The sequence below is a fragment of the Corvus hawaiiensis genome, chromosome 4 (genome assembly GCF_020740725.1).
Source record: "Corvus hawaiiensis isolate bCorHaw1 chromosome 4, bCorHaw1.pri.cur, whole genome shotgun sequence".
In the NCBI taxonomy this organism is placed as follows: Eukaryota; Metazoa; Chordata; class Aves; order Passeriformes; family Corvidae; genus Corvus; species Corvus hawaiiensis.
This window is the reverse complement of record NC_063216.1, coordinates 21,068,685-21,094,029: the sequence shown is the minus strand read 5'-3', so window position 1 is coordinate 21,094,029 and position 25,345 is coordinate 21,068,685. Positions and strand designations below refer to the sequence as shown.

Below are 25,345 nucleotides of genomic sequence, written 5' to 3'. Positions count from 1 at the left end.
GAGAGCAATTTACAGCATAATTGTGGAATTTCAGGACTTTAATAAAAAGAGTTTGAGATCCTCAACACCAGAAATGGGAGAGGAACTGACTTCATCAGCAAGTCAAGTCATTGTAGCAACAGTTGTGCTGAAGCTGACATGGTGCTTCTGCCACAATGTGGCAGTTCCCATGTGGTAAAAATACAATGGCACAGCTTCTAAATTTCAAAATCAACGTCTTTCTCTCTTTTAATTAAAAACTCATCTTTGACGTAGAATGGAATGTGCAAGGGACATCAAATATATTCATCACCATCACTCTATGGAAATTTTTTATCACGCAGACTTCACTGATAAAGTACCAAGATGAGTTTGTGAAGTTTGCAGATCTGTGCACACAGTAATGGCCTTGCTTTTCTCTACCCTGTGCTAGTTAATGCCCCTCAGGTTTTTAATGGTTTTGGCTTCAAGTAATCCAATTTAACCCTTCTGAAACCCTACATTTCAAATGTTCCCATTATTTTATTTTGGCAAATATTCAAGAGAGGTCAAAATCTGATGTGAACAGGCTTTACAATGTCTCTTTAAAAAACCAAAATAAGCAGAGAGCTTGAGAGTATTTGCTTATGCGTTTTAGTCTTCCTGGCCCACTGATGATGAACATAATTTTTGCAGAACGTACATGGTCAGAGAAAAGTCCCTCAGCCTCCTGTTATTAAGTTAAGCTTGTTAAACATTACATTATTTTTTGACAGAGGGTAGGGGCTTCTCTTAGAGGCATGGTGAATTAATGCAAAGCTAAGGTATTTTACCTTGCTAAGAGTAGCTGCAGCATGTTAGGACCAATATCTGGACCCATGTATCAGAGCCAGATTCAAACACAGATTTGTTAAACCCGTAATGGAGTCAAAATACAATTAGTCTGTAGCTAGAGTCTATGTAATTAAAGTTGGTAGCAGTCATGCAGTGAAACAGCATAGTCAGAGACTTATGGAACCTATACTAATGCAGTAGCCATGAAAAGCTGCTGAATAAATATCTCCTTTCATTGGCAAGGACTATGCAATCTTTGAGGTTCTCTGCTCACAAAAGGGGAGATGATCATGCAGACCCACAGCAAACATTCATAGCTGTGACCCACAAGTTTATAATTAGCTGCAGAAAACACTTCCTTTGAGATTTTTAAATGTTTTTATAAATATTTTGTTAGGTGTTGCCACCCTCTTTCCTTCTTTCACAAACTTTTCTCAGACTGCAGAATGAGCTTGGAAATATAGATTCTGGTTGGAAATTTAGGTATCACTGCTTTCTGGTAAGGTAAGAACCAAATTAAGTTCCTTCAGTATTTCATTATCACTGCTTCAAATGCAATCTTCAGTAATACAGACATAAAAAAGATTTAGCTGCTCTCTCAGAAACAAGTTTGAACTTCTGTTCAATATATGCTTAAATACTTGCAAGAATTTGAGCCATTCCCTGTTATATCTGAGTCAGCATTCTTCTCTGTGCTTCTAATCTACATCTTAGGTAAGCTGTTAAGTGAGATGGAAGATGTGTAAACATCCCCAGAATTTATGGACACAGAAGCAGAACAGACTAGATTTTCAAGCTCTTGAGAATTTCATGTAAGACTGACCATGATGGTGTTTAAAATAATTTTAAAATCATTTGCTAAGTAAAGAAATGAGGTACTTTCCAAAGCAGATTCAAGGATCATCTGATAGATCTTAGTGAGTGAATAAGAAAATCCCATGCAAAAGCCACATACTAACACTGTTTACAACCTAGGGAAAAGGAGAGATTTTCTTTAGCTTCAGGAAGAGTCTCTTTGTCTCTCGTATGTTAATATTCCTGTCAGAAGCCCTACTCTGACTCTGTCTGAGGAACAGAGTCAGAGTCTCCATGGGTTTATCCATGATCCCAAAAGGACTTCTATGACTTGGAGGGATTTGCAGGCATTCACTGAAATATCACAGCATCTTTTCTGGGCTCACTGGCAAGTTGAGGGGGTTAATCCATGGTTCCTTAAGGGACCCTCCCTGTGCTGTATTGCAGTTCTCTGGGGTTTTTTCATGACCAATATTCCTACAGGCTCTTCCAGAAAAAAAAAAAAAATTAAGCCAGGAAAGACCAGAAAGACTGGGATTTGGGTTTTGATTTTTATTATTTTGTTTTGTCTGGGGGGGGTTGGTTGGTTGTTGGTTTGGTCTGGGCGGATTTTTTATAGGTCTGCTTGTATGTTTCTTAAAAGAGGTGCGTTCCTCTTATACATTAGCTTTGGGTAAGAATAAATTCTAAGTTGGTTTCAGTCAGCCTTCTGATCCCTCTCCTCTTTCAGCAGCTTCACTACTTGTCACTCAGGGACTTCGAGTAGGTCTCATAAGGTTTCTGTATTTAACAGCACAGGTGTGATAGCTGATCTGAGGATAATGAAGTACTGTGCCTCCAATTTGTGCTGGGCTGCAGAGGGACAACTTGACTCACACCACACTGTTCCTTCAGAGAATATAACCTAATGATCCTCAATTCAATCTGAACAGAAACTTAAATAACTCTTCTGCTGAGGCAACCTTTCTCATGGCTGAGGATAGGTATAGCTTTAGTCTGAGTTCTGACATGATTATTTTATCTAAAGTGTTTGAAGAAGACAGTTATAGTCAGATAAAACTTGCTGGGTGATGGGTGTGTGGAGCTTCAGTCAACTTCCAGCAACAGTGGTGCAGCACAAGGAGGAAAAGAGTGACTTACTGACATCTGTCAGTGCTCCTGTCAGGGTAAGTCCCTTTTCTAGTTCTCCTATAACCTCTGCAAGTAGGTGCCCTGATGAAATGTGTATGTGCCATGAGCTAGTCTCTAGATTTTACCTTTTGATGACATCATCCACTCTTCTGACCCATTTATGGCCTCTCGAAGGAGCTGGGTCATGCCCAAATAGATGACTAAATGATGGTTGCAGTGAATAAGCTCAGCCCTAAGCATGTGCTTCTGTGCAGTGGGTGCCCCAGTGTAACTAGATCACAGAATATTCTGATTTGGAAGGATCCACAAGGATCATCAAGTCCAGCTCTTAAATGAATGGCCTATCCAGGGATTGAACCCAGAACCATGGTGCTATTAGTACCAGGCTCTGACAGACTGAGCTAATCCCAGGGCCATATACCTCTTCACCCAGACTGCTTGCTCCAGGAATATTTAACTGTAATGGTTTCAGGTTTTCATCAAATTATGTCTCTGCTCATTAATTATAATAAAAAGTAAATTGCAATAAAATGTGGGGCTCCTCTGCCTAAGACGTAAGTAATTATCTTAGTTTTTAACATATTTTGAAACTATCCTACTGCTGGAAATTACTGTTTTATGTGGCAGCTGCTTATCTGTGCCTCTAGATGGAGATCCTATCCATTTAACTCAACCCTCTAGAGAAAGCTGTGGGATGCTTCAATAAGAGCTCCAGTTTGCCTTTCATACTCCAAAGACTAAATTTTACTTTTTTCTCTGATTTCTGGATTATAAATTTATTTTGATTTTAGCAAGTAGACATATTTCACAGCTTACCTGGCAAAAAAAAAAAAAAAAAAAACCCACCAGAAAAAATGCTCTTTGGTTCTAGCTTTCAACAGCAAGAGCATCCCTAACTACTGACTTTGACTGAAATGTAGTGCTGAAACCCTCTGCTTTACAACTGCTATCCTGAAAATTCCCTCTACTGTGTAAGCACCTCTGACAAGCTGAGGTGCACAGCATTGCAGGTGGGACTCAGAAGGAATGATATGGATCATTGTATTCAGTCACTTTTATCATAGGGATATATCTCATGGTTCCACAAGAACAGCGAGGAAAACCTTCCATAACTTCACCAAGAGACTTGGCTATTTCCCTTCTGGACCAAGATTTTTCACATATGATCCTAGCAAGAATAAGGAGGCATGTGAGTCAAAGTATCTTCTCTAGTCCAGGAGGTAAAAATCCCTTTTTGTGGATCAAAACCACTTAGATAAAACCATGCCGATTAAGCATATTTTTCAGGTTTGCCCAATGCAGTAGGATGCAGAGTTTAGCTTGTAATGGTATCAGCTGCCCAAAGACAGAATGTAAATTCTCTCTTGATTACTCAGGTCCTGGAAAACAAAAACATATCTGCAGCCCAACCTATACTTACAGAAAGGTAATATTTCACGTGCCTCAGTACCAACAGGTGACTATCAACATAACAGTAGTAATTGTAATAACAGTACCCATATATTAGAAATACTTGATTATCCATATCTTTGAGGAAAAACTACCCTTTTTTTTTTCTTTTTAATTTCCTGACACCAGAGAGGTTATTCTTTGTTTGAGTTTTTTTTATTATACTGACTATACTTTTCTTTGTGTGATATTTAATACAAACAAGTTGGGCTCATTGCACTATATTTACTTCCAAATAGTTTTTCTACATTTGCTCCTATATAGCTTTAGACTATAAGAGCAGCAGTGTGCAAGATGTAGTTAACAGCTTTACAAATCCTCAGACCCTAACTTGCCCTGAGGCAGCACTTTTGGTGCCAGCATTGACACCTTCTCATGTACAGTCCCCTGCTGCTTTTGGGGGAATGTTTTCATTTCTGCCTTGTTCAATTGTTGTTTGTGGCACACTGTTGGTTTGGTTTTTTTAATGCTCTTTGACTCTGATCTACTTGTTGTTTCAAGATACATGCAGAAATTTTTAATTTTGCCCTTAGGTATTCTTCACAATGCGATGGAGAAAAGTAGATCCAGGCAGGACCACAGGATATCTTTTTTGTAGGACATGTGTTGATTGAGATAAACAAAAGTGCATGAAAATTAAAACAAATGGACCACACCAAGACCATAACACTTAGCAAAGATGTTTCTAGTTTCAAAAGGATTGCAGAAGATAACCCATGTGGTGAAGATTTTATTCTTCAGGTGTTGGGGTATTTCCTGAAATGTTTTTTTACCAAAAGTCCAGACTACATCTATAGTTCTCTCTTAAAGTCTGCAATAAATTCTGGCTAACAGACCTAGGATATTTGTCACAGATGTAGGGATTTTGTTTCTCTCTTTTTCTTTTCATACTGTGAGTTTAAAATGGTGTGAGGAAGAAATGTAGAATCAAAATCAATTCAATTCAGGATAAAAATCGGTTCAGGAAAAAAAATTCTATTATTGCTACAGCAAACATCAAATCCATTTTACATAAGTTTGGGCTGAATAGGAACTAGATCAGAAAAAGAAAGTTAAAGTAACTTCTGCTTGAGAGTTGCATGTTGAAATGCATTCAGAATAGCAATGCACATAGAGTCTTGGGTAATCCTGTTTAAATCACAAATATAACTTTCAGGTGCAGATCATTTGTTGCCTCTTTCACGTCTTGACCTTTATATAGTTTCAGAGAATTCAAAGAAGACATTAAATCCTTACCAAATTTAACTTGTCAATATGCACAATACAGAAGAAGGGTTTGTCTAACACACTCTGACAGGCGTGATGTTTCAGCCATTTTTTTCAATATACCAAACATTTCTACAGTCTGTTTTGTGACAGATGTTGGAGATATATTTTAAACTTAAAATTACAGTGTTTGCTACAAGATTCGCCTGCACCAAATGGATGTGTTCCTGTTGGGGTAAGTGGAAAGCACAACTCAGCAGGATGTAGTGCTTAAGTATGCTCCAGTTCTGCCCTAAACTGTTGTCCAGTCAAAAGAAGGGAATGATTTTCAGCACTATGAGTTCTTTAGAGGGAGGAACTACTGCACTGGGAATGTTTCCCACGTACATATCAAATATAAACAATGAATTAATTTATATGTGGATTTCTTGGCTTTGGACATTTTCCGTGCAGTGATTATGGTGTTTCCACTCCACGAAGTCATATATATTTTGAAATATATTTCAGAATATTAACTTGGTTGCTTTTCAGGTCACAAGAGACATTCCTTGCCTTTTCTGGGTATCCTCTGTTTAGCAAGAATGCACTTAGCATAGGAGGATAAATTATGGTAGCCCATGGGAGTCAGTGCCATATTGTGTAACTCACACAAAGACCCATGGGCTTGCAGAGGAGAGCTCTGTTTGCTCAAGAGTAAGATCTGGTATTTCTCACACCGGAGGTCATATTACCTTAAAATGCCTCTGCCCCTAGGTCTGCCTGATGAATAACATCTGCTCCCATAACAACTGTCTCTCCAGCAGGAGAGATGGGCTCTGTGGCAAGACAAAAACAAAAGCAGTCCGCAGGCAGTCCTGTACTGAGGCAGCAAGTGGCCACGACAAGAAACAGAACCCTCTCTGTGCACCTGATTCCAGCTCTACTGGAGCCAACAGGAAGGAGCCCAGAAGATTGCAGGGGCTCTTGGGTTAGGAAGCGTGCACAGCCCTGCCTCTGCTCATGTAATATTTGTACTCTCAGCAGTGACAATATATGTCAGTGGAAATCAGATGTTTCTCTCCAGCCCTACACCCTCTCATCAACATACACAGCAAAACATGCTTCACTTTACAATCACAGTGATGCAGGCAAAGGAAGTTTCCACTGGAGCTGGTGACAGCAGATGTTTCCCTGTACCTCAGAAAGCTGTCACTATCTATGGAATTTGCAGTCCACAATTACCAACCTTTTTAAAGGCTGGAAAGTTTTGTGCACAGATCACTGGGAAAGGGACTACTTTGCTTTGCTTCTATTTGCATCAACACAGGGAAATCCTATTCCTAGCAAGTAAAATTAGCTTTTAGCTTTCATCCATCTCCTTGCATCCCATAGATTCCCATAAAATCAGGGGAATTGAATTACTAATATTTCCAGTGAAAGTGTGTAAAAATTTTACCTGAAAAAACTCAGGAATAAAGTTAGCTGGGAGATGGCAATTTGGTTTCACAACAAGTTTCAAGTTTTTAAAATTAATTTTGTTCTTTGGTGGAATGAAGCAGGACTTCTGAACAGTTTTTCAAAAATTTATTTCAGAGAAACATTTGTTTTCTTATCATAAAGCACTATTTTTTTCAGCTCTGATCCATTCTCAGTCATTTCCATTTTTGCTCCCCCACTCACTTTCCGTCACCAGAGGTAGCTGCAGAGCCCTGGATCACAAACCCTCTTCAGTTGAATTTTTTTTTTTTTTTAAATCAATACATCTCTATGTGTGATTTTGTCTTTTCATTAAAAATGCATTCTGTTAAGAATGTTCATAAACAACTCTGCTTGGGAGTAATTCTTAGCTTGTCCAAAAAATTGATGTCTTAACACATCTAACTGGATAACCAGCTGCTCAGCTGTGAAGCTTTGGGAGAAAAATACGCAAGGAAATGCTGAAATGACAGTCCTATATATTAAAGGTGTCCTGTGGATGTGTTTGCACAGAGTAGAAATTCTGCTCCATTGCACTCAGCCTATTCTTACTGTGCAAAGAACACACTTTGCTAAAGCATTCCTCGTCCTTTTTTTGTTGTCTCGAACCTGATCCCAAGAATTTTAGGGATGTACCTCTAAATAGATAGAAGGAAAATAATGCCTGTCTAGCCTTATGTTCCTCTACTTATTCATGTATTCACTTCAACATGGAATTGGCAAACAAATTTTAGCTGTTTTTGAAAGCAAAGGCTTTCAAAGAGCCCCACCCTCTGCCAGTTGTATTTCTTTAAGTGTAAATTGCAAGATTACAAAGTTGCCTCAGACAGAAAACCTTTTACCCTGGTTTAGCATTTTGACTTTTCCATGGGGACATACTCTCTTATTTTTCCGAGAGGTCAGAAGGGGTTTTGCTGCTGTGTTGACATTTTGCATCATCTTCTTTCTTTCTTTCACATCTGAAAAAAAAAAGAAAAGCAAAGCACAGTTCTGAAATGACAGTAAAAATGCATTGCTCCTCTTAAGTGACGTGGACTGCCTATGCCTGTACAGCAGCAGGTTAGTCAGAGAGACCAGAGAATTCCTTAATCCCTGGTGTTTGGAGGGGCTATACATAGATGAATTTTTTGTCTTCCTTTGATTGCACCACCACATTTAGAAACTCTTTCTTAAGGAAGTGAGGCCTTATGTGTGGGGGGAAAAAAAAGGAGAATATTGTAATTAGAAAAAACCTAACTTCTCTGTCACATCTGGCCTTCATGCTTCAATAACCCCTTGAGCACAGCTCATAAATAATGAGCAGTCAGAGATGGGCTGTACAATTCCAGTGCATTCTATTGACTTCCAGGGGATGCACAAAATGATAGAACAGATCCTGAAGGCAAAAGCATGCACTGTTTTCTCAGTCTTCTCTCAAATGTGTATTGCTAGCAATTTAATTGCTATTTATTGAGCACTGCCAGTAGGGTATACAGGGCACAAAAAGAATTGCTATGTGTAAACAGAACTATTTTTATCTGTTTCTTTATTTAGCATTACCCTGCTATCCATTTCAGACCTTTTGTTGTAGTTTAGTGTGATAGCAGTTAAAAATATTGTGATTTGAAAAATCATGAGAAAAGTATCAAGCAAGCATCAAAAGATAATCTCATTGTGTTTTAAAAAACTCTACCCAAACAACACTGCCTTATCCAGATACAAATGCTCAAAACTAAGTAAAAAATAACTTTAATCTTACTTGTTGAAACATTGAAATTGAAAAAAATAGAAATAAATTATGTATGCATCTAACTAGATAGCCAAACGCTCAACTGATGTGAGTTTACTAACTCTGTTAACTTCAACAGAATCACCCTCTTTTGCTTATTGACAGACTAATTAGTTTGATGCAGTGCCAAAATCTTTGTATGTGTTGACTATAAAAGGAACTGCAGGGTAAGAAAATTGGGAGGAAATATGATAAAAACCCATTCCATAAACCTCACAGAAACATGCCCGGGTGGAACAGGAAAGAAAGATGGAAACAGAAATCTCCTTCATGTCATCTGCCTCTCAGTAAATCACAGCTTCACTTTGGGTTATAAGGGTGTTGCACCCTCAGGTCCAGACTTTTTATTTGGAATAGGGTTTGAAATGCGCAAAGTGAACTGTTCTGTTAGCAAGAAAGAAAACAATATGCAGGTTCAGTTCCAAAATATTCAAGTCAACATTAGTTTTAAAAAAGTAACAAAGAGAAAATTGTATCTGAGAACTTAAAAATGTAGTGTTGGATCCAAATGTATGCTTTTCTCACATGCTTAGACCTAGCCTGTTGTTCTGTTACTCTTAAACTGTACACTGTAAGGTGTTTCCTTTAGCCAAAGCTGACTGGTTTTTCCTGAATACATCTACCTTTCAACTCCTGTCATGTTGGGCTTTTTTGGGATCCATTCCTTAAAGGCAAAGAAACTAACTTCCTGATGGTATCTGTTTTCTTTTCTCTCCTCTGCAGGCTTAAGTTGTAACTGGGTACCTTGTTATCAGAAGCGAAATGAATAACTCAACGTACATAAACTCTTCCACTGAAAATGTGATGGCTTTGGAGAGCCCTTATAAAACTGTTGAGGTGGTGTTCATCGTGCTGGTGGCAGGGTCTCTCAGTCTAGTCACCATAATTGGGAACATCCTGGTTATGGTGTCAATCAAAGTCAACAGGCACCTCCAGACTGTCAACAATTATTTCCTGTTCAGCCTGGCCTGTGCTGACTTGATCATCGGCATCTTTTCCATGAACCTGTACACCCTCTACACTGTGATAGGCTACTGGCCCTTAGGGCCTGTGGTGTGTGACCTCTGGCTGGCTCTTGACTATGTGGTCAGCAACGCCTCTGTAATGAACCTCCTCATTATCAGCTTTGACAGATACTTTTGCGTCACCAAACCTCTGACATATCCAGTGAAGCGGACCACGAAGATGGCAGGCATGATGATCGCAGCTGCCTGGGTGCTGTCCTTCATCCTGTGGGCCCCTGCAATTCTCTTCTGGCAATTTATTGTGGGAGGAAGGACTGTCCCGGATGGGGATTGCTACATCCAGTTTTTTTCCAACCCTGCTGTCACATTTGGCACTGCCATTGCAGCCTTCTATTTGCCTGTTATCATCATGACTGTCCTTTACTGGCAAATCTCTCGAGCCAGTAAGAGTCGGATAAAGAAAGGAAAAAAGGAAGCCACCCAAAACCAAGAAACAGTTTCCCCCAGCCTTGTCCAAGGTAAAATAGTGAAACCAAACAATAACAATATCCCAACCAGTGGAGATGGGTTGGAGCACAGCAAAATTCAGAATGGAAAAACCAGCGAAGAGACTGTGACCGAAGACTGTGTTCAAGGGGAGAAGGAGAGCTCCAACGACTCCACCTCCGTCAGTGTGGTTGCTTCCAACTTGAAAGAGGACGAAGCTACCAAAGATGCCAGACAGGCTTCTGCCTCCCAAGACCATCTCAAAGCAGAGAACTCCAAGCTGACGTGCATCAGGATAGTCACCAAGTCCCAAAAGGGGGACTGCTGTGCCCCTACCAACACTACCGTGGAGATTGTAGGCACGAACGGGGAAGAGAAGCAGAACAGCGTCGCCCGGAAAATCGTCAAGATGACAAAGCAGCCAGCCAAAAAGAAACCACCCCCTTCTAGGGAGAAAAAAGTGACAAGGACTATTTTGGCCATCCTCCTGGCCTTCATCATCACCTGGACCCCATACAATGTGATGGTGCTCATCAACAGCTTCTGCACATCCTGCATCCCTAGCACCGTATGGACCATAGGTTACTGGCTCTGTTACATCAACAGCACCATCAACCCCGCTTGCTACGCGCTGTGCAATGCCACTTTCAAGAAGACCTTTAAGCACCTTCTTATGTGTCATTACAAGAATATAGGAGCTACAAGGTAAAAATAATGATGAAAATAATTATGGAAAGGGTGAAGAAGTTCCAAATTAAATTTAAAAAAACCCAACGCTATAGCACTTTATGCTCTTCTATGGAATGTGCAATCCAGGATGTTAGTGGAAATACTGATAAGGGGCATCAGCTGAACCCCTGAGGACTACACTTAAAAACATTTTTTTTATAAATGAAAATAAATCTTTGGGACATGGGGATGTTTGAGAAATTATTCAAGGATGTGGACTGGAGGCACAGTTCCTTACTTTCTGAGAATATTCTGCAGAAGGGCTTTAAAGTCTCTGATTTTTAGTCATTCTGTGTAAAATTCTTGTTCTTTCATTCTCTTTTTCTTGTTTTTTTCCTGTATGTGTTTAATACATCTTCACCTAGGGCTAAAACCCCCAAATTTTAATAACTGTGTGGAAGAGGCACAGGAGTTTGGAAGATCATTGTATAATCCAAATCAATCATGGCAGAAATTTTCTAAAGCTCCAAGTTGTCTAAAGCTGTTTTGCCACTGTCATGTAAGAAGCTTAATGTTAGGTAAATCATGATGAAAGTTTTTTATGTTGTTTATGACACCACCATTTCCAAAACTGCCTCAGTTCTGAAAGTGTACTTATGCTCTCAACATGTAATCATTGTATATTGTTTGAAGTCTGCCGCTTGCCCCTTCCCAGGGCTTTTGTTCTGTGACTACTTCATCACGTCAAGATCAAAGTGAAAAGATGTGGTCTCGTCCAGATTGCTACATGTCAAGACTTTTTCAGCCTGCATGTAAACCAAAGCTTTTGAGATTATTTTGTTCACTTTGTTCGTCACATAACATCGACCTATGGATTTGTCTTTTACCTCCATCAGCCTTTTCTTCCTTTCTGTACCTTATTTGTCCCAGGCAAGACTGAACATCAAAAGAAGTTTAAATTCAAAGGTCTCATCCAGTCAGCCACCATGGTGGCCAAACAAAGGGTCTCAGCTGAAGAATAGAAACAAGATTATTGCTAGGAAGATGAATGGTTACATCCATTTAAAGTTGGATGTACAGACAAAGAGGTATGTTGAGGCTTCACAGAATGAATAGTTAATATTAGATGACCATGCTCTTGGCCTGTCAAAAGATGATTCTATGATTAATTTATTGAGGAAAAGAGTAAGATAGACCAACATATCCACCTTGATCAAGCTCTGCTAAGCCCTTAGTGTGAAACTTGGGTCCTTTCTGGGTGAATCCTGGACAAGATGTTTGCTTTCTGGAAAAGATAGTGGTCACATTGCCTTGTGTACTGCCTGGGAGCCATATTTTGACTGTAAGCCAAGGGATAACACTAATAAAAAGGCAGAGAGGAAAACTGTGATTATAGGAAATCAGATACTGAAATAGTCTGGATGGGAGTCTGGCAAGAGTTAAGATCAAATATTTTCTGCTACTCCACACTAGGCAAAATTTAGATTATTTCTGTCTGATAAAGAATTTAGTATTCCAATATTTGATATTTACTGTAGTAAAACTGAGCATTGTGTGGACAGGTCAAAGGGTATCAGATTACTGACAACAGAGGTTGTCTGTGAGTTGTGCATATTTTATTTACCTCTTTCTTAGTAGCTTTAACTTCCAGGCCCTATCAAAGATACGTTTATATATTTTGTTACCCAAAAAGAGCATAGACAGTGTCCGAGAGTCTCTTTTCTGGAATGAAAGCCACCCACCAAACAGAACACCAATTCATTCTGTTATTTCATGCTACCACATTAGAGTATTCCAAAATGTACCTCAAAATAGCAGCCTCTGAAATTGCAGAGAAATTAATCTTGCAGAATTAAGTTTTACATTTGACAAGCTTATTGGAACACAGTGTCAAAGCACTTTGGTATCACAACAATTTTCATGTTTCATAGTACAAGTTCCCAGCAGAAAGCGAAAAGCAGGAGGATTAAACTGCAGTAAATTAAGGCCACGTTAAACTCAGGATTAATGTGTCTTAATATGAAGCCATTGAATTTATACCCTTAGTGATTTCATCCTAATATAAGTGTCTCCATACAGCCAAGGATCTAATTTTGAAACCCCCACTTGCCTCAAGTCATATCTACTATCACTGTTTTCATCTTCCTGCTTGTAAGGAAGAATAACTCAACGACAAAGCTTGCAAAACTGAGCACTACTTGCCTTTTAAAACTTCGTTCACTAGGTTTATCTTGACAGGTCAAAGGAAGGACTTACACATTCCTAGGCTGTTCATTCTCTCACAGTATTAAAAAACCCAGATAAAATCCCAAGATAAAATAAAATCAAATGTGATCAATTTCTAAATCAGACTTCTTTAGAAAAGTTTCATAAAAGAAACACACCTGCTTCTTTCATTCAGCAAGTGCTGTGGATATCAACAGTACAGGTACTCAAATTGGGAAATAATGGTTTGTACAGCCATGCTTAATCTTTTAACTCTGGTTTTCTGGCAGGGGGCAAATCCTTTATTCTCACATTTGAAGCTGTCACTTGTTCATAATGAATTAATCTAACAGCTAAGGACACCCCTACAGGTTAGGAAGTGTGAGAGACAGATTACAATTATACTTCATCATGTGATAACACTCAAAATACCACAGAAAAAAAAGTATTTTGGGGCCCAGTATTCATGTAACAAACAAGCAAAGGAAAAATATCAGTTCAAAGCTTTCTAGCACTTTTCCCTGGCACCACCCTCACTTTTGAGCCCAAAAGACAAGGTGCTTTGTGTTTTAGTATATTTAAAAGGCTTGCAGGACACACAGTCCTTTGTGTTTCCACCCTGCAACAGTTCCATGATACCTCTACATTTGCAGACAACTAAACAGTGTAAAAATAGATGACATAATGCATGTGTCCACAGGCAAGCAAACACACAACCCAATATAGTTTATATACATGAAAAATAACCAACTACTAATCAAGATATTGCATGGAATCTTGTCTGCCTTGTGTGCATTACCAGGTGCTGGCAGCTGCAGAGCCAACACTTATTACAGTATCTAGCCTCTCCTGAAAGCAGAGAGGAGGTACAGAGTGCCCTGAGATACTGGGAACCTCTTGGGTCTTCAGCTGGCTCAGTAAGACAAAAATGTCATAATGGTTCAGAACCACGAAACAATTTGTTCTTGAATATCCTTTGAGCTTTCATGTCTTTCCTTTGTGTCCCAAACAACGTTCACCAGGTTTCACTTCCCTTCTGAGTGATAGTTCTGCGGGATCTAGATGTCAGTCTTGAAGAGCAACTCTCCCTGGGTAACTTCGGCTTCCCTGGCTGTCACCTGCACCCCGTGGCCCTGCGGCCCCAAGTGGCCCTGCTGCTGGAGCTGCCTCATCTTCACCTTGGGCTTGGCCAGAGGATCCCAGCGGCACATCCACACCACGTGCTGCACTGACCACTTTTGCTTCACATAGAAATCAAGCATACTGTGCAGGTGACTCATGAGAACAAAAAAGAAAAAAGAAAGAAATAAAAAACAAAAAAGGATAGCTAACAACAAAAAACTGCACTAGAACTTCTTGTTCCCTCGTTTTTTTTCCTCTTTCATTACTTCCAGAAAGAGGCAGCCCACGGGGAGTGATTTGTGTTGTCACAGGACAGCCCTACCTTCACTCTTCAGGAAGAAAACAGCAACTTGAAGATGCAACAATCCAGTGGGCAACTTCTCTGAGTATTAAAGGTGTTGTGGTAAAAGAGGAAGGAAGGAAGAGAGGAAGAAGAAAAAAGAAAAGAAACTAAAAGAAATGAAACGAAACGAAATGAAAAGAAGAAAGAAGAAAAAAAGAAAAGAAAGAAAAGAAGAAAGAAAGAAAGAGAAATCTGAAGCAATATTGAAAATCTGTTTTCCAGCGAGAACAAAGTCTAAGAAAAACTTGTCAGCCTTCTTTCTGTTTGAGATTTTCATTTGATTTATTAGAAATCATAGGATCTATTAAAATATAGGAAAGTATATGAATGCTGCCTGATGAAAGACAGTCCAAAGGCAACAAACACATCTGTAGAGGTCAGATTGCTTTTTCTTCCCTTCTTTCATTCTTTTTTTGCTGTACAAATGCTGATGGGATAGGGAGTGCTCAAGTGGACCCCAGAGATCAGTTGTTTGGCATTCACAAAGCATGAAGAGGACAAAAGCAAGTGCTAAATCTATCAGCCCTCTGTTTTATGCCCTTCTGGTGGAGGACAACATACTGACTAGAAGAGGTGCTTTTATGAAGTGTGACTGTGGTGAGAGCAGCCCACACACCACTGAGAAACCTTGAAGTGGCCCAGCAGCTCCTGGCCTCCCATCCAGGGTTAGGAGCAGGAGGGCACAGAATTTTTTGGTTTTATCTCTTTATGGATTTGAATGTGTCCATCTGTCTGTGGGACTTGCTAGCAAACTCACTGTCCACTTGCCCAGTTTTGACCAATTTTGGTCTCTGTTCTTCATTCCTATGAATGAGACATTCCTGTGGATGAGTATTGCCTCAGGATATGGCTCCCAGTTTCTCCTGTGGTGCTGAGGTGGCACATTTTGAATTTTTCACTTCTGTTGACAGTACCTCTCCTTGCCACTTCTGTGCCCCAAAACTAATCATGGCAGTGGCCTAGCAGGACCAAATAGGTAAAGCATCCTGACAGCCCCCCTGCTGCAAAGCTGACATGAGTGCAGCTTGGGGTGGGGGGGAAATGGAGAAGAGCAATGCTGATGTTTTTCTCCCTCCCCCTAAAATATATCCTAAAAATCTTTATGTTTTGACAAATTGTGGTGGTTTTGGGGTGAGAAGCTAAAGTCTTACAAAAGAAATGACCAGAAAACAAACCCTGTGCATGGGGGGTGTTTTCTGACAGTGAGTTTGGAGTTTAATAGTCCCAGATGACAGCAGTACAAGTGGTAGAAATTGAGAGGCTAAAAAGAAGTTAGCTTTTCTTTCACACTGGGTCTATATACTATGTCTAAAGACACTTACAAGGGTATGATTTCTATACAATATTGCTTTTACAGTTCTTGTATGTCATGAAATGCTGCAGGCTTTTAAGGAATCTTTTTTTTTAATTTATAGAAAATCTGGCCTTGAAGGAATCTGAGAGATGGTCTTTAATTTGCTGTGGCCTCTCTTCTCTGCCTGTTTTTCCTCTTTTACCACAGTTTTAACAAAAAGCTTTCTTCCTTCCTCACTTTAACAAATGTCACCTGTGTTTCAGCTACAGGCATGCAGTTTCATTTGCCTTTCAGGCACTGTGAATGCTGGTACTCAACCTCTTTAACTCCACCCAAAAACTGCCTTCCCTAGCATGCACATCCCCCCCTCCACTGAAGCCCAAACTACTGTGTGGAGTGGCAAGTTCCATAAATCCTTTCTGCATGGGTTTTAAAATGGAAGTAAAACAAACCCTCAGATGAAAAAAAGCCAAATCAGTTCTTTTGTTCCCCAGTTTTGTTATCTCTGTATTAGGCACAACAGTGGATAATGTCAAGGAGCAAATGTGCTTGTAGTGGAATATCATGCTGCAACATGCACGGATTAATTTTATGCTCTGTGCAACGGAAAGGCAGCCCTGCCTTCCCTCAAATCCCCTTTCATTCACGAGCTTACTAGCAGAGTATGCACTGAGAGTCCAAACCTAAGAATGTAATTATAGCAAGGCTAGGTTGAACATGAATCATTTACCACAACCAATGCAATTATTTCTCCTATAATTTTCCTTCCCTCCTTTTGCTATGGCCTCTTTTGCTACATTGTGGAACTAGTGGGTTACACGAGCGTCTTAGTCCTCCCAGGCCTCATATCTCAGGGTACTGGGTAGATTTGTTAAACACATTTTATTCCAGTATTAACCAAATAAAGGAAAATAAATTCTGGTGTCTTTTTGCCTTCCAAAATTCTGCATTACCTGAAAAGTGCCATTCAGTAACTACTCTTTTCCATCTTTCCACGGTGAGTTTCTTTCCTTTTTTCCTTTTTCTTTTTTATTTTTTTGGATCATACTTACCAAAAAGCACACAGAAACTATTTTCTGAGAGATGTCCCAACGTGCTCTGACTCTGACAGAAGCAGCTCTGTGTAGTACATGAGGCAGTGTGATCACAGCTCGTGTTACAGTGCCCTTGGAAGCAAGGACCTCGCTGAGTGTTTAATGTCTGGACTCACCTGATGGAAATGGAGAAAGCACAGGGGGACAAGGTTGGTGTTCTCTTACTTGCAAAGGGACAAGCAAGTCCCAGCTGGATTGCTTTTCTGCTTCCCCCAGTTCATGTAGGCTTCAGGGAGGAGGTAGGGATTTCTTCCCCCACTGGAGACTCTGTCTCCACCTCTACCCCAAAGACAACCCTTCTCTGAAGCACATCATGGTAGTAGTGGCAGTAATAATAATAATAAAAACACTGGCGGGAGTGCCATGACTGCCAAACACAGACCTTCTTCTATCTTATCCCTTATTTCTGGTGCCACTTAGCTGAGGTGGTTGGTAAGTTAGAGACTAGCAATTTGTAAATACCTTTAGATAGTGTGTTTTAACATGACCAATACCATATCCTGACTGTGTAAAAAATAATACATTATGTGTAATACTATCCAGATAAGGTTGTAATGTAAATATATCTACAATGAATGTCAAACTACTCTTCAAGTTCTATGTACAAGGAAGAATCTCATCTCTTCTTGAGATCTTTTTTAACTTAAGGATATGAAAAACTTGTTATTCATTTATATATGTATTAAAAAACACCTGCATTCTTTTCCTCAAAAGAAAATATGACTGCAAAAAAGAAGGGAATGCATTACCTGTATGTGATGTCCAAAATCATGTGGTAAAACCAGGAACTGAGGATCTTACAAGTCGGGAACTGGTCAAATTCTTGATGCCGTACATTTGATCTCATATAAATAAGATAAGCACAAGTTTATGGTTAGCTGTGTAAAGCTGACCCACTTGATTATATATACATTATAGATATATATTTATATATGCTGTATAGATATACATATATTATACACAACGTTCATACAGTGAAAGCGAAGTTTGTTAAAGTCATATTAACTGGGAATTTGGATGTAATGTTGTATTTCATTTGGAGGAAAAATGTCTGTGTTATTCAGCAGCATTCTAACTTGTTATACAAGATGAAGAAAGAAGGTATTTCACCAAAACAAGCCATGAAGGAATAAGATGATGAGGGTTTGAAACATTTTGAAGAGACGACTAAAATTACATGCAATATATGTGTATGTATTTCTGCTGAGTTGTATTCCTAGTTAAAGCATTGCATTAAACAGAGAATTATAATAGTAAAAATGTGTTTGTATGTGGTATCTCTGTTTAATTTATCTTTCCACCTACTGAACTACTCTGTGAAATATGAAACAGTGATAGATCGAAAGAAATGCTTTTCCTACAGTAGCCACAGGCAGTGAGAATGTCTGTAGTAACCAGAAAAAAAATTCTAACCTTCTTTTGCCTGACTTTCTTGGCAAGTGTGAAGTTCAAGAGAGGTCTGAAGTACAACTTCACCTGTCCTTGTTTTGTCCACATCTCTGTTCCTCCTTCAGAAAATGTCACCTTTAACCACAATGTCCCTTGAGCAGTCTGACAAGGGCCTCCAATAAAACATTCCTCCAGATATTTCTGTCATCCAAGTATTGGAAGGGAATAGGTAAGATTCTTTTGTAGCCATCCTGTTGTATCCAAGCAAAAGAATTTTTTTAGTTATGAAGGCAGATGGCACCACTAACAACCAAATATATGTTGAGCTCCCTTTGCCTTATGAATGCAAACCCAGCTGCATGGCAGGCTCGGAAAGCATCTGGGAGTAGAGGTAAAGAAATAAGGTGCGTATTCATCTTCTCAGGGTCTCAGAACACAGTTTCACGCCAACTTTGGAAGCAGACAGGGCTCCAAAGAAGCAGAGGGAGACAGTGGGGGTGATGTGGGGCCATGCCTGCCGAGGTAAATCTAGGTTTTGGAGCTCAGTCAGTCTATCAGTCTGACAAGCGATTGAAGAGGGGGTCTCTTGGGCATGGTGGATGCATCAGCCATGGCAGGGTCAGGTTACTTTTGTCCAGCCACTCCAGAATGGGAAGAAGCCATTTTAATAAGGTGGTCTATGTTGCCTTCCTTTTTCTCAATTTTTCCTTTCTAAAATTTGAGGATCTTCACTGGTTCCACCTTTAGAAGACTTTACACCTGTGTCAACCTCTCTGCCAAAGACTTCCTGCCTCTGCCATTTGCTCTACTGTTTCTTCAGCCCAAGCTCACCTCCAGCCATTTCACCACCCTGCTGCCCACCACCTTTCCACAATAAAAATGAGAAAAGCCAGTTTTTTAACTGTCGTTTTCTCAGGGCAGTCAGATAAATTGATGTGTTTGAATAGATTTATTTTCTTGCCCTGTATGTAAGGCCCCTTGAACCCTGCAGATGAAGGACTCTACTGATAGGCTGTAAGGTGGGAAAATTTTAAGGGGTAGACCCTGATGGTCAAAAGACATTTGTAAGAATCATAATAGAGACACAAACAGGTACCTGAACTCTGTTTTCCCAAGGCACAACTATTTTTGGCATGCACATTTCTTATTTATACATGTATTTAAGATCAACATTGCAGAAACGTACAGCTAAGGCTACCAGTAAATTCAGAGCACTGATGCTAAACCTTTGTTTGTCTTCCCACATATATTTTGAGAACTTTTTTGCCAGTGCTGATTGTACACAGTAGAAAAGGTCCATGGATATGCCAGAATACCTGCCTAAGCCATTCACTCACACTCACAGTTTCACCACTGGGCTCTGAGCAAAGTTACGTTTTTCTTTAAAAGTGCAGAATCACTCTTAGCACAATAGAAATTGCCACCTCAATCTTCAAGTACAGCCAGCAATACTTGCAGTTAATATAATACCTGATAATATCCATCATCTCCCTCTGAAGAGACATCTTGAGACAATGGCACCAGGCCAGAAGTGTCTCTATTAAGTGCTTCTCTCTGAGGCCATTTATTAGCAGAAAATATCAGGTAAAGCATAGCTACCTACTTCACCCTGAGTTCTGGGAACTCCCTAAGAAAATCAATACAGAGAAATGCTGCTATTTAGTAAATCCATTAACACTGTTTCTGGCCTTTTGCCAATCATTACATGCACCGTCTAGACGTGGGAACCTACTTGGCAGCACTAGGAGATTGACACCTTCTTCTCCATGGAGCTTGCCAACTTCACTTCTGCCAACACACAGAATGAGGGAAAAGAAGAAAATCAGCAAGAATGATATTGAAGAAGCAGAGAGACAAAAATACCCCTTTCCTTCTGCTCTCAGTCTTTGTTCTGTCTTGCCACCCTCTCCTTCCTTATTTCGCTCCTTCCTCCCTCTCCCTGTCCCTTTCTTCCTCTCCTGTCTCTGACAAGTCTCATCTACCTCTCCAGGTTTCTCTCTCTCATTAACAGCTTGCAAAAGGTGCCAAATAAATCACTAAGAAATCAAAGCCTTTGGCTTAAAAATGTGAAGCAATGTAGGAGGGAAAAATACAAGAAGGAATGCCTCAAAAAACTGGAGTTAATTCATTTAGCTTAGGGACCAAAGGTTTTCCCTGACTCTCCCCATAATCATTGCTATCATTTTGCCTGCAGTTGAAAAACACTTATAAACAGGGCTGAGCAGAGATGATTGAATCCATATGGCACAGGAGCAATATTTCTAAATGGAAGCATTGGAGCAATATTTCTAAATGGAAGCTGATGGCAGCTGCACCAAACCATTTTCTGGAAATATAGATACAGTGGATCTGTGGTTTTACAAAATTCATCCTACTAAAATGCAACCTAATAAAAGAATAGGGAGTAAGGTCAAAGCAATTAAATCCCTCCAGCACAGATCTACCTTAGCTCCCATCACAGAGGGGAAGACTAAGAAGTGCCAGGAGCCCAAAGAGCAAGAACTCCATAAAAGTCGCACTCTTTGGCACAAATTAAGGTACTCCTGGGTTGTCTGGCCAGGCTGTCATTTTGGGTACAAAGAACTAAGCTACTGCCAATATTGCATGTCTTTCAACATGAGGGTTAGGCTTCAGCATTCCTGCCAGTAGCCAAGAGATGAGAGCAGAATTCAGTGTATACAGGCTTAGTTATTAAAACCGTGGATGTTCCGGATGTTTCTCAGAAAATATAAATAAGACATATCAAATATGGACATCAAATCCCAGATTTTGTTATGCTGTCTTTCTAAAATTAAAAATAAATAAAGAAAAAGTTTCCAAGTGTTTAAATTAATATATTTTCCATGTAATTTCCTTGTGTGGAAAAAAGTCACCCTAATTTTTTAAAAGGGAGGGTTGATGTCTTCTGTTCAGTGGCTTTTACATCATGCTGAGAGGACTAGACAACTACAAAATAATGGAGTTGTTTTGTGGTAGCCTGTTAACCCCCCTGATTCTGTGATGCCATGTTCCCCCTGTTCCCTGCCCTAGCCTTGGCCACTCCCTCGGTTTCTCTCTATTTGTTCTGTACCCCAATCCCACCCAGGGACCACCCCTGGGCCCCTGACAAAACCACCCTGCACCCAGACCACGAGGTCTCTCTCTCTCTGCCTCCGAGGGTGCTGGGGCAAGATGTGATTAAAGCCATCTCACACCCTCATGAGAGACCCTTCTCTGCCTCCTTTACCACCACTGCCCTGTAACGCTGCTGGCTGCCGGAGCCAGATCGCGGGGCTGTCCCAAATGGGCTCCGGGATGCGCCTGGTTGCACGGCCCTAGGAAACCCTCACTGAGCTCTCAGGGAGCTGCAGCCTGCTAGGCAGAGTCCAGCAGTTACAACAACAATTGTTTGAGAACTTTCCAGTGAAACTTTTTTCCTGCTATAAAATGCTGATTTGTTAATTTTTTTTCAGGGGGGTGGGCAAAGCAAGAGGAGACTGAGGGGAAACTTCATTGCAGTTACAACTTCCTCGTAAGGGGAAGAGGAGGGGCAGACACTGATCTCCGCTCTGTGTGATCAGTGACAGGACCCAAGGGAATGGCCTGAATGTGTGTCAGAGGAGGTTTAGGTTGGCTATCAGGGAAATATTCTTCTTCCAAAGGGTGACTGGGCACTGGAACAGGCTCCCCAGGGAAGTGGTCACAGCACCAAGCCTGACAGAGCTCAAGAAGCTCAAGAACAATACTCTTTGGGCACATGGTGTGACTCTAGGAGATGGTGCTGTGCAGGATCAGGAGGTGGACCTGATGATCCTTGAAGGTCCATTCCAACTCAGCTTATTCTGTGAATCTGTGATTTCAAATGAATTCCTGGTTTTGAAATGCTCTAGGGAAAAAAAGGGATAAATTGTATGGCTTATGCACAGCCTTGAGCAGAGGCTCAACAGAGACATGCACCAGGCTAGAACAAGCATAAGCAGATCTCCATAGCATTTCACAAAGAACAGGAATGACCACCATTTCTGTTCTGGGCATGCTTGGGTCATAATCCAGAGCAAACAACCAGCATGATTATACTTTTATGAACAGTTATAGTGGTGCTACTCTAACACGTGGGACCCTGCAAAGAGGAATAGAAGGGAGGAATATATACTTTAAAAGATACATGCTATAACATGTGTTAATCCCCTGGCAGACACAGTTCAGAGTGGACAGGGCTGAAAAGTGAAAGTCAATGGTGTTTGCAAAGAACTCTGAAGCCACAGCAAGAAATGAAGATGAGGCATGTCACACTTCATCTGTCAAAAGTAGGACACCCTCCTGGGGGCAATGTGGAAATATAATTTTCCCTAGAACAGGAACCTTATTGAAATGGCTTGAAGGCCTCTTTGGATACAGTTTTTTCTGCCTATACTGATGATAGGGAGAGCCAGGGGGACAGGCTCAGATGACCCTCTTCTGAACTGCTGCAGTTAGACAAGATGCTTCTCAGTCCACGTGTGCACAGCTCCAGGGTTTCATAGGTTTTGTAGATGTAGCTGTAACAGTAATTATAATAACTGGTGTCATGCTGGGAAAAAATAAGAAGTAGAGAGGGGAGGAAAGAAGAGAAATCCATTATGCAAAGCTGCAAACTGGATGGGAAAAAAAAAAATCTGATTAGTTCTTATGCCTTTGCTCTGTATCCAGGAGTCTTTTGTTCTGAGACAGCATTTGGTTCTTACAGCAGCGACGGTGATGTCCAGTTTTGCATGTCCTTGAATGCAGTAGAGCCACCTTTGAGATAAGTTTCCTGAGGGCACAGAACAGTATTCTTTCTCTACTCTGGGTGCAATGGTCACAGCTAGCATGGACCTGCCCCTCTCATCATGTGAAGTGAACAAAGCAATAAGACAAAGAGCTCCGGCCTGGTGCAGTGCAAGCTGCAAAGGGCAGAGCAGGACTGCTCTGTTAACAGGGTCTGACATCCCCATCACGTTTTCCCCTCTCCATCACTCCCTATTAGCATGCATCCCACCGAAGGTGCCAGGAAAGCCACTTCACGATAACATCGCCCCACAGGAATACTAACCTGAAATGACAGGAGCCTTACAAAGGCAACTGTGAACCTGATTGCAAAGGCCTAATGTGACAACCACCTAGAGGAAAAGGAAGGGGCAGGCAGCAGTTTACATGCATTTTTTTCCATTTTCATCCTCCCCTCCCCCTCGAAGTTTGCATTTTGTACAGAAGGGACAAATAAAATAACAGATTTGGAATCAATTCCACACAAGTCACTGCTCTTCCTGTTATGCTGGACACAGGTTGTGACTGTAATGGATAAGCTGTAAATATACTGAATAAAAAAATACACCCTTGGCTGTTAATTTGCCAGGAGAAGCCTTGAGACTCCTGTTTAAAGTAATTTTTGTTGCACAGCCTATCTCCTTCTGTATTGCCTTTTGCCTATTTTTCCAAGAAACCTCCTCCAAGGGGCTTTCTTCCTATTGGGTTATGGACCTAATCATAAAACAGTAATTTCTCAGGGGCCCAGACAGTGCTGATTACCTTCTAATGAGATAAAGTACCCCTCATCTCTAGGTCACTGCCTTGAAACCACCTCTAGTTTCTCCATGGCTAGAAGTGATCACAATCTGTTGATGACAAAATATGTTAATGGTGGTGGGTACTGCTGCCACAAAGCAAAGCACTTAAAGGCAGAACCTAGATGAAATGTAGAATTTAGGGAGGGAAGGTTATGAGTTTTATTTTTAATTTCTGCTGTTTTTCATCAGGTCAGTAGCTTATCTGAAACAAATTCAGAATTAACCTTCAACTCAGAGCAAATACAAGCCCAGCAAGCATTTGTCAATAATCTTGCCCATAAATTTGTCAGTAAGTTATTCTAGAGTGAAAGTGGCAAGGGGAGGGAGGGGTATAGTATTACACATGTAGTGACATAAACATCAGAAAAGCATTTCAAAACTAGAAATGAAAAATTCAACAAAATGAAAATTTCATTTAACACAATCCCATCATTTATTCTTTGATTATTGTATGTATTTCTAAATGATGCTGTAATAAATTAGTGAAATTCATGCACCATATAACATAAGATACTGAAAACAATTTTCAGGATTTCTCATTTCATAGAAAGTTGTAGAAACAAGCTTTTGTTCCAAGCCTAAAAAACAAAATAATAATTTCCTAGTTTTCCATGAGTTGAAAAACTGTATTTCAATGTCCCTAATATTTGTGTGTCTACCACATGAGAACATACACAGACATAAAACTGAAAAACCTGAAGGCCAGGATGCTGACATACTAGACATCACAAAAGCAGGCACAGAAGCTGAAGTATAAATAACTACTGCCTCCTCAGTATAAATACTTATTTCAATATTTAAAATTTGTATTCAATGTAATTGTGCAGTGAGTATGGTTTGAGCAGGGCAAAACAAAAATCTTCTATTTTAAACCTCAGAAAAACACTGAAAAGCAGTACTTTTTCACAATCTGGGAGAGGGGGGTGGTGTTTGCTGTCCTGATCAGTCCCTCAGCTGGGAGGAGGTGGATCAGCATCAGCACACAGCCTGTCTTTCATGCCTCATACAAACATGCCTCTCCAGACACCTGGGAATGATTGATGCTTGTAGGAGTTTAGGCCAGCTGAGCAAGGGCAAGAAGTATCTTTGTAGGCTGGAAGGGAACTCCTCTCCCTGCACAGCCTGGGTGCCAAATTCCCCATACCCCTGTTTCAGGAGCACAGCTCTGCATATTGATCAGCACAATGCAGCTGTCCACCCACGTGGTTATTAATGGGTAATAAACAGCTCAAGCACCCACAAGCTGCATTTTTCTTAGCACCAGCCTGGAATCAATTAAATAACCAGAAGGGCTCCAAGAGGTGCCATCAATTGCAAAAGTTATTACACTCTCAGGATGTTTCACTGAAAACTCCCACACAAAGCAATTAGGTGTCAGATGCTGCTGTGTCTTAATCAGGGGTTTCCAGTGGGGTTGGGGCCCCTTGTGGGCACTGCCTGGTGCAGAGTGGCAGTGCTGCACAGAGCCCTCAGCTCCCTGGTCCCTCTGTGTTCAGCTACCTGGATTGACTGCTCTGTGGTCCTCAGGAGTAAGAGAGGAAATTAAAACAGCTTGAAGGGAGCATGGAGAACAATGACAGACAGAAAAAATCATCTGCAGCTGGCTCCCAGTAAGGAG

The 25,345-nt window shown here is 40.5% G+C and overlaps 1 protein-coding gene across 4 annotated transcripts in view; it reads left to right on the top strand.

The window, feature by feature from the left end:
• The window catches only part of CHRM2 (cholinergic receptor muscarinic 2), an 86,393-nt gene extending 72,165 nt beyond the window's left edge, over positions 1-14,228 (top strand). The window contains exons 1-3 of one of the 4 annotated variants that reach the window (XM_048301864.1): positions 5,537-5,608; positions 9,320-10,752; positions 13,944-14,228. In XM_048301864.1, the coding sequence (XP_048157821.1) occupies positions 9,359-10,752; positions 13,944-13,965 (1,416 nt within the window). In that variant the 5' untranslated portion in view covers positions 5,537-5,608; positions 9,320-9,358 and the 3' untranslated portion in view covers positions 13,966-14,228. Of the gene's footprint in view, positions 1-5,536; positions 5,609-9,319 lie in introns of those variants that run through there. The other 3 variants (XR_007203216.1, XM_048301863.1, XM_048301865.1) reach the window with 3 other exon arrangements.
• The last annotated feature ends 11,117 nt before the right edge of the window (positions 14,229-25,345 follow it).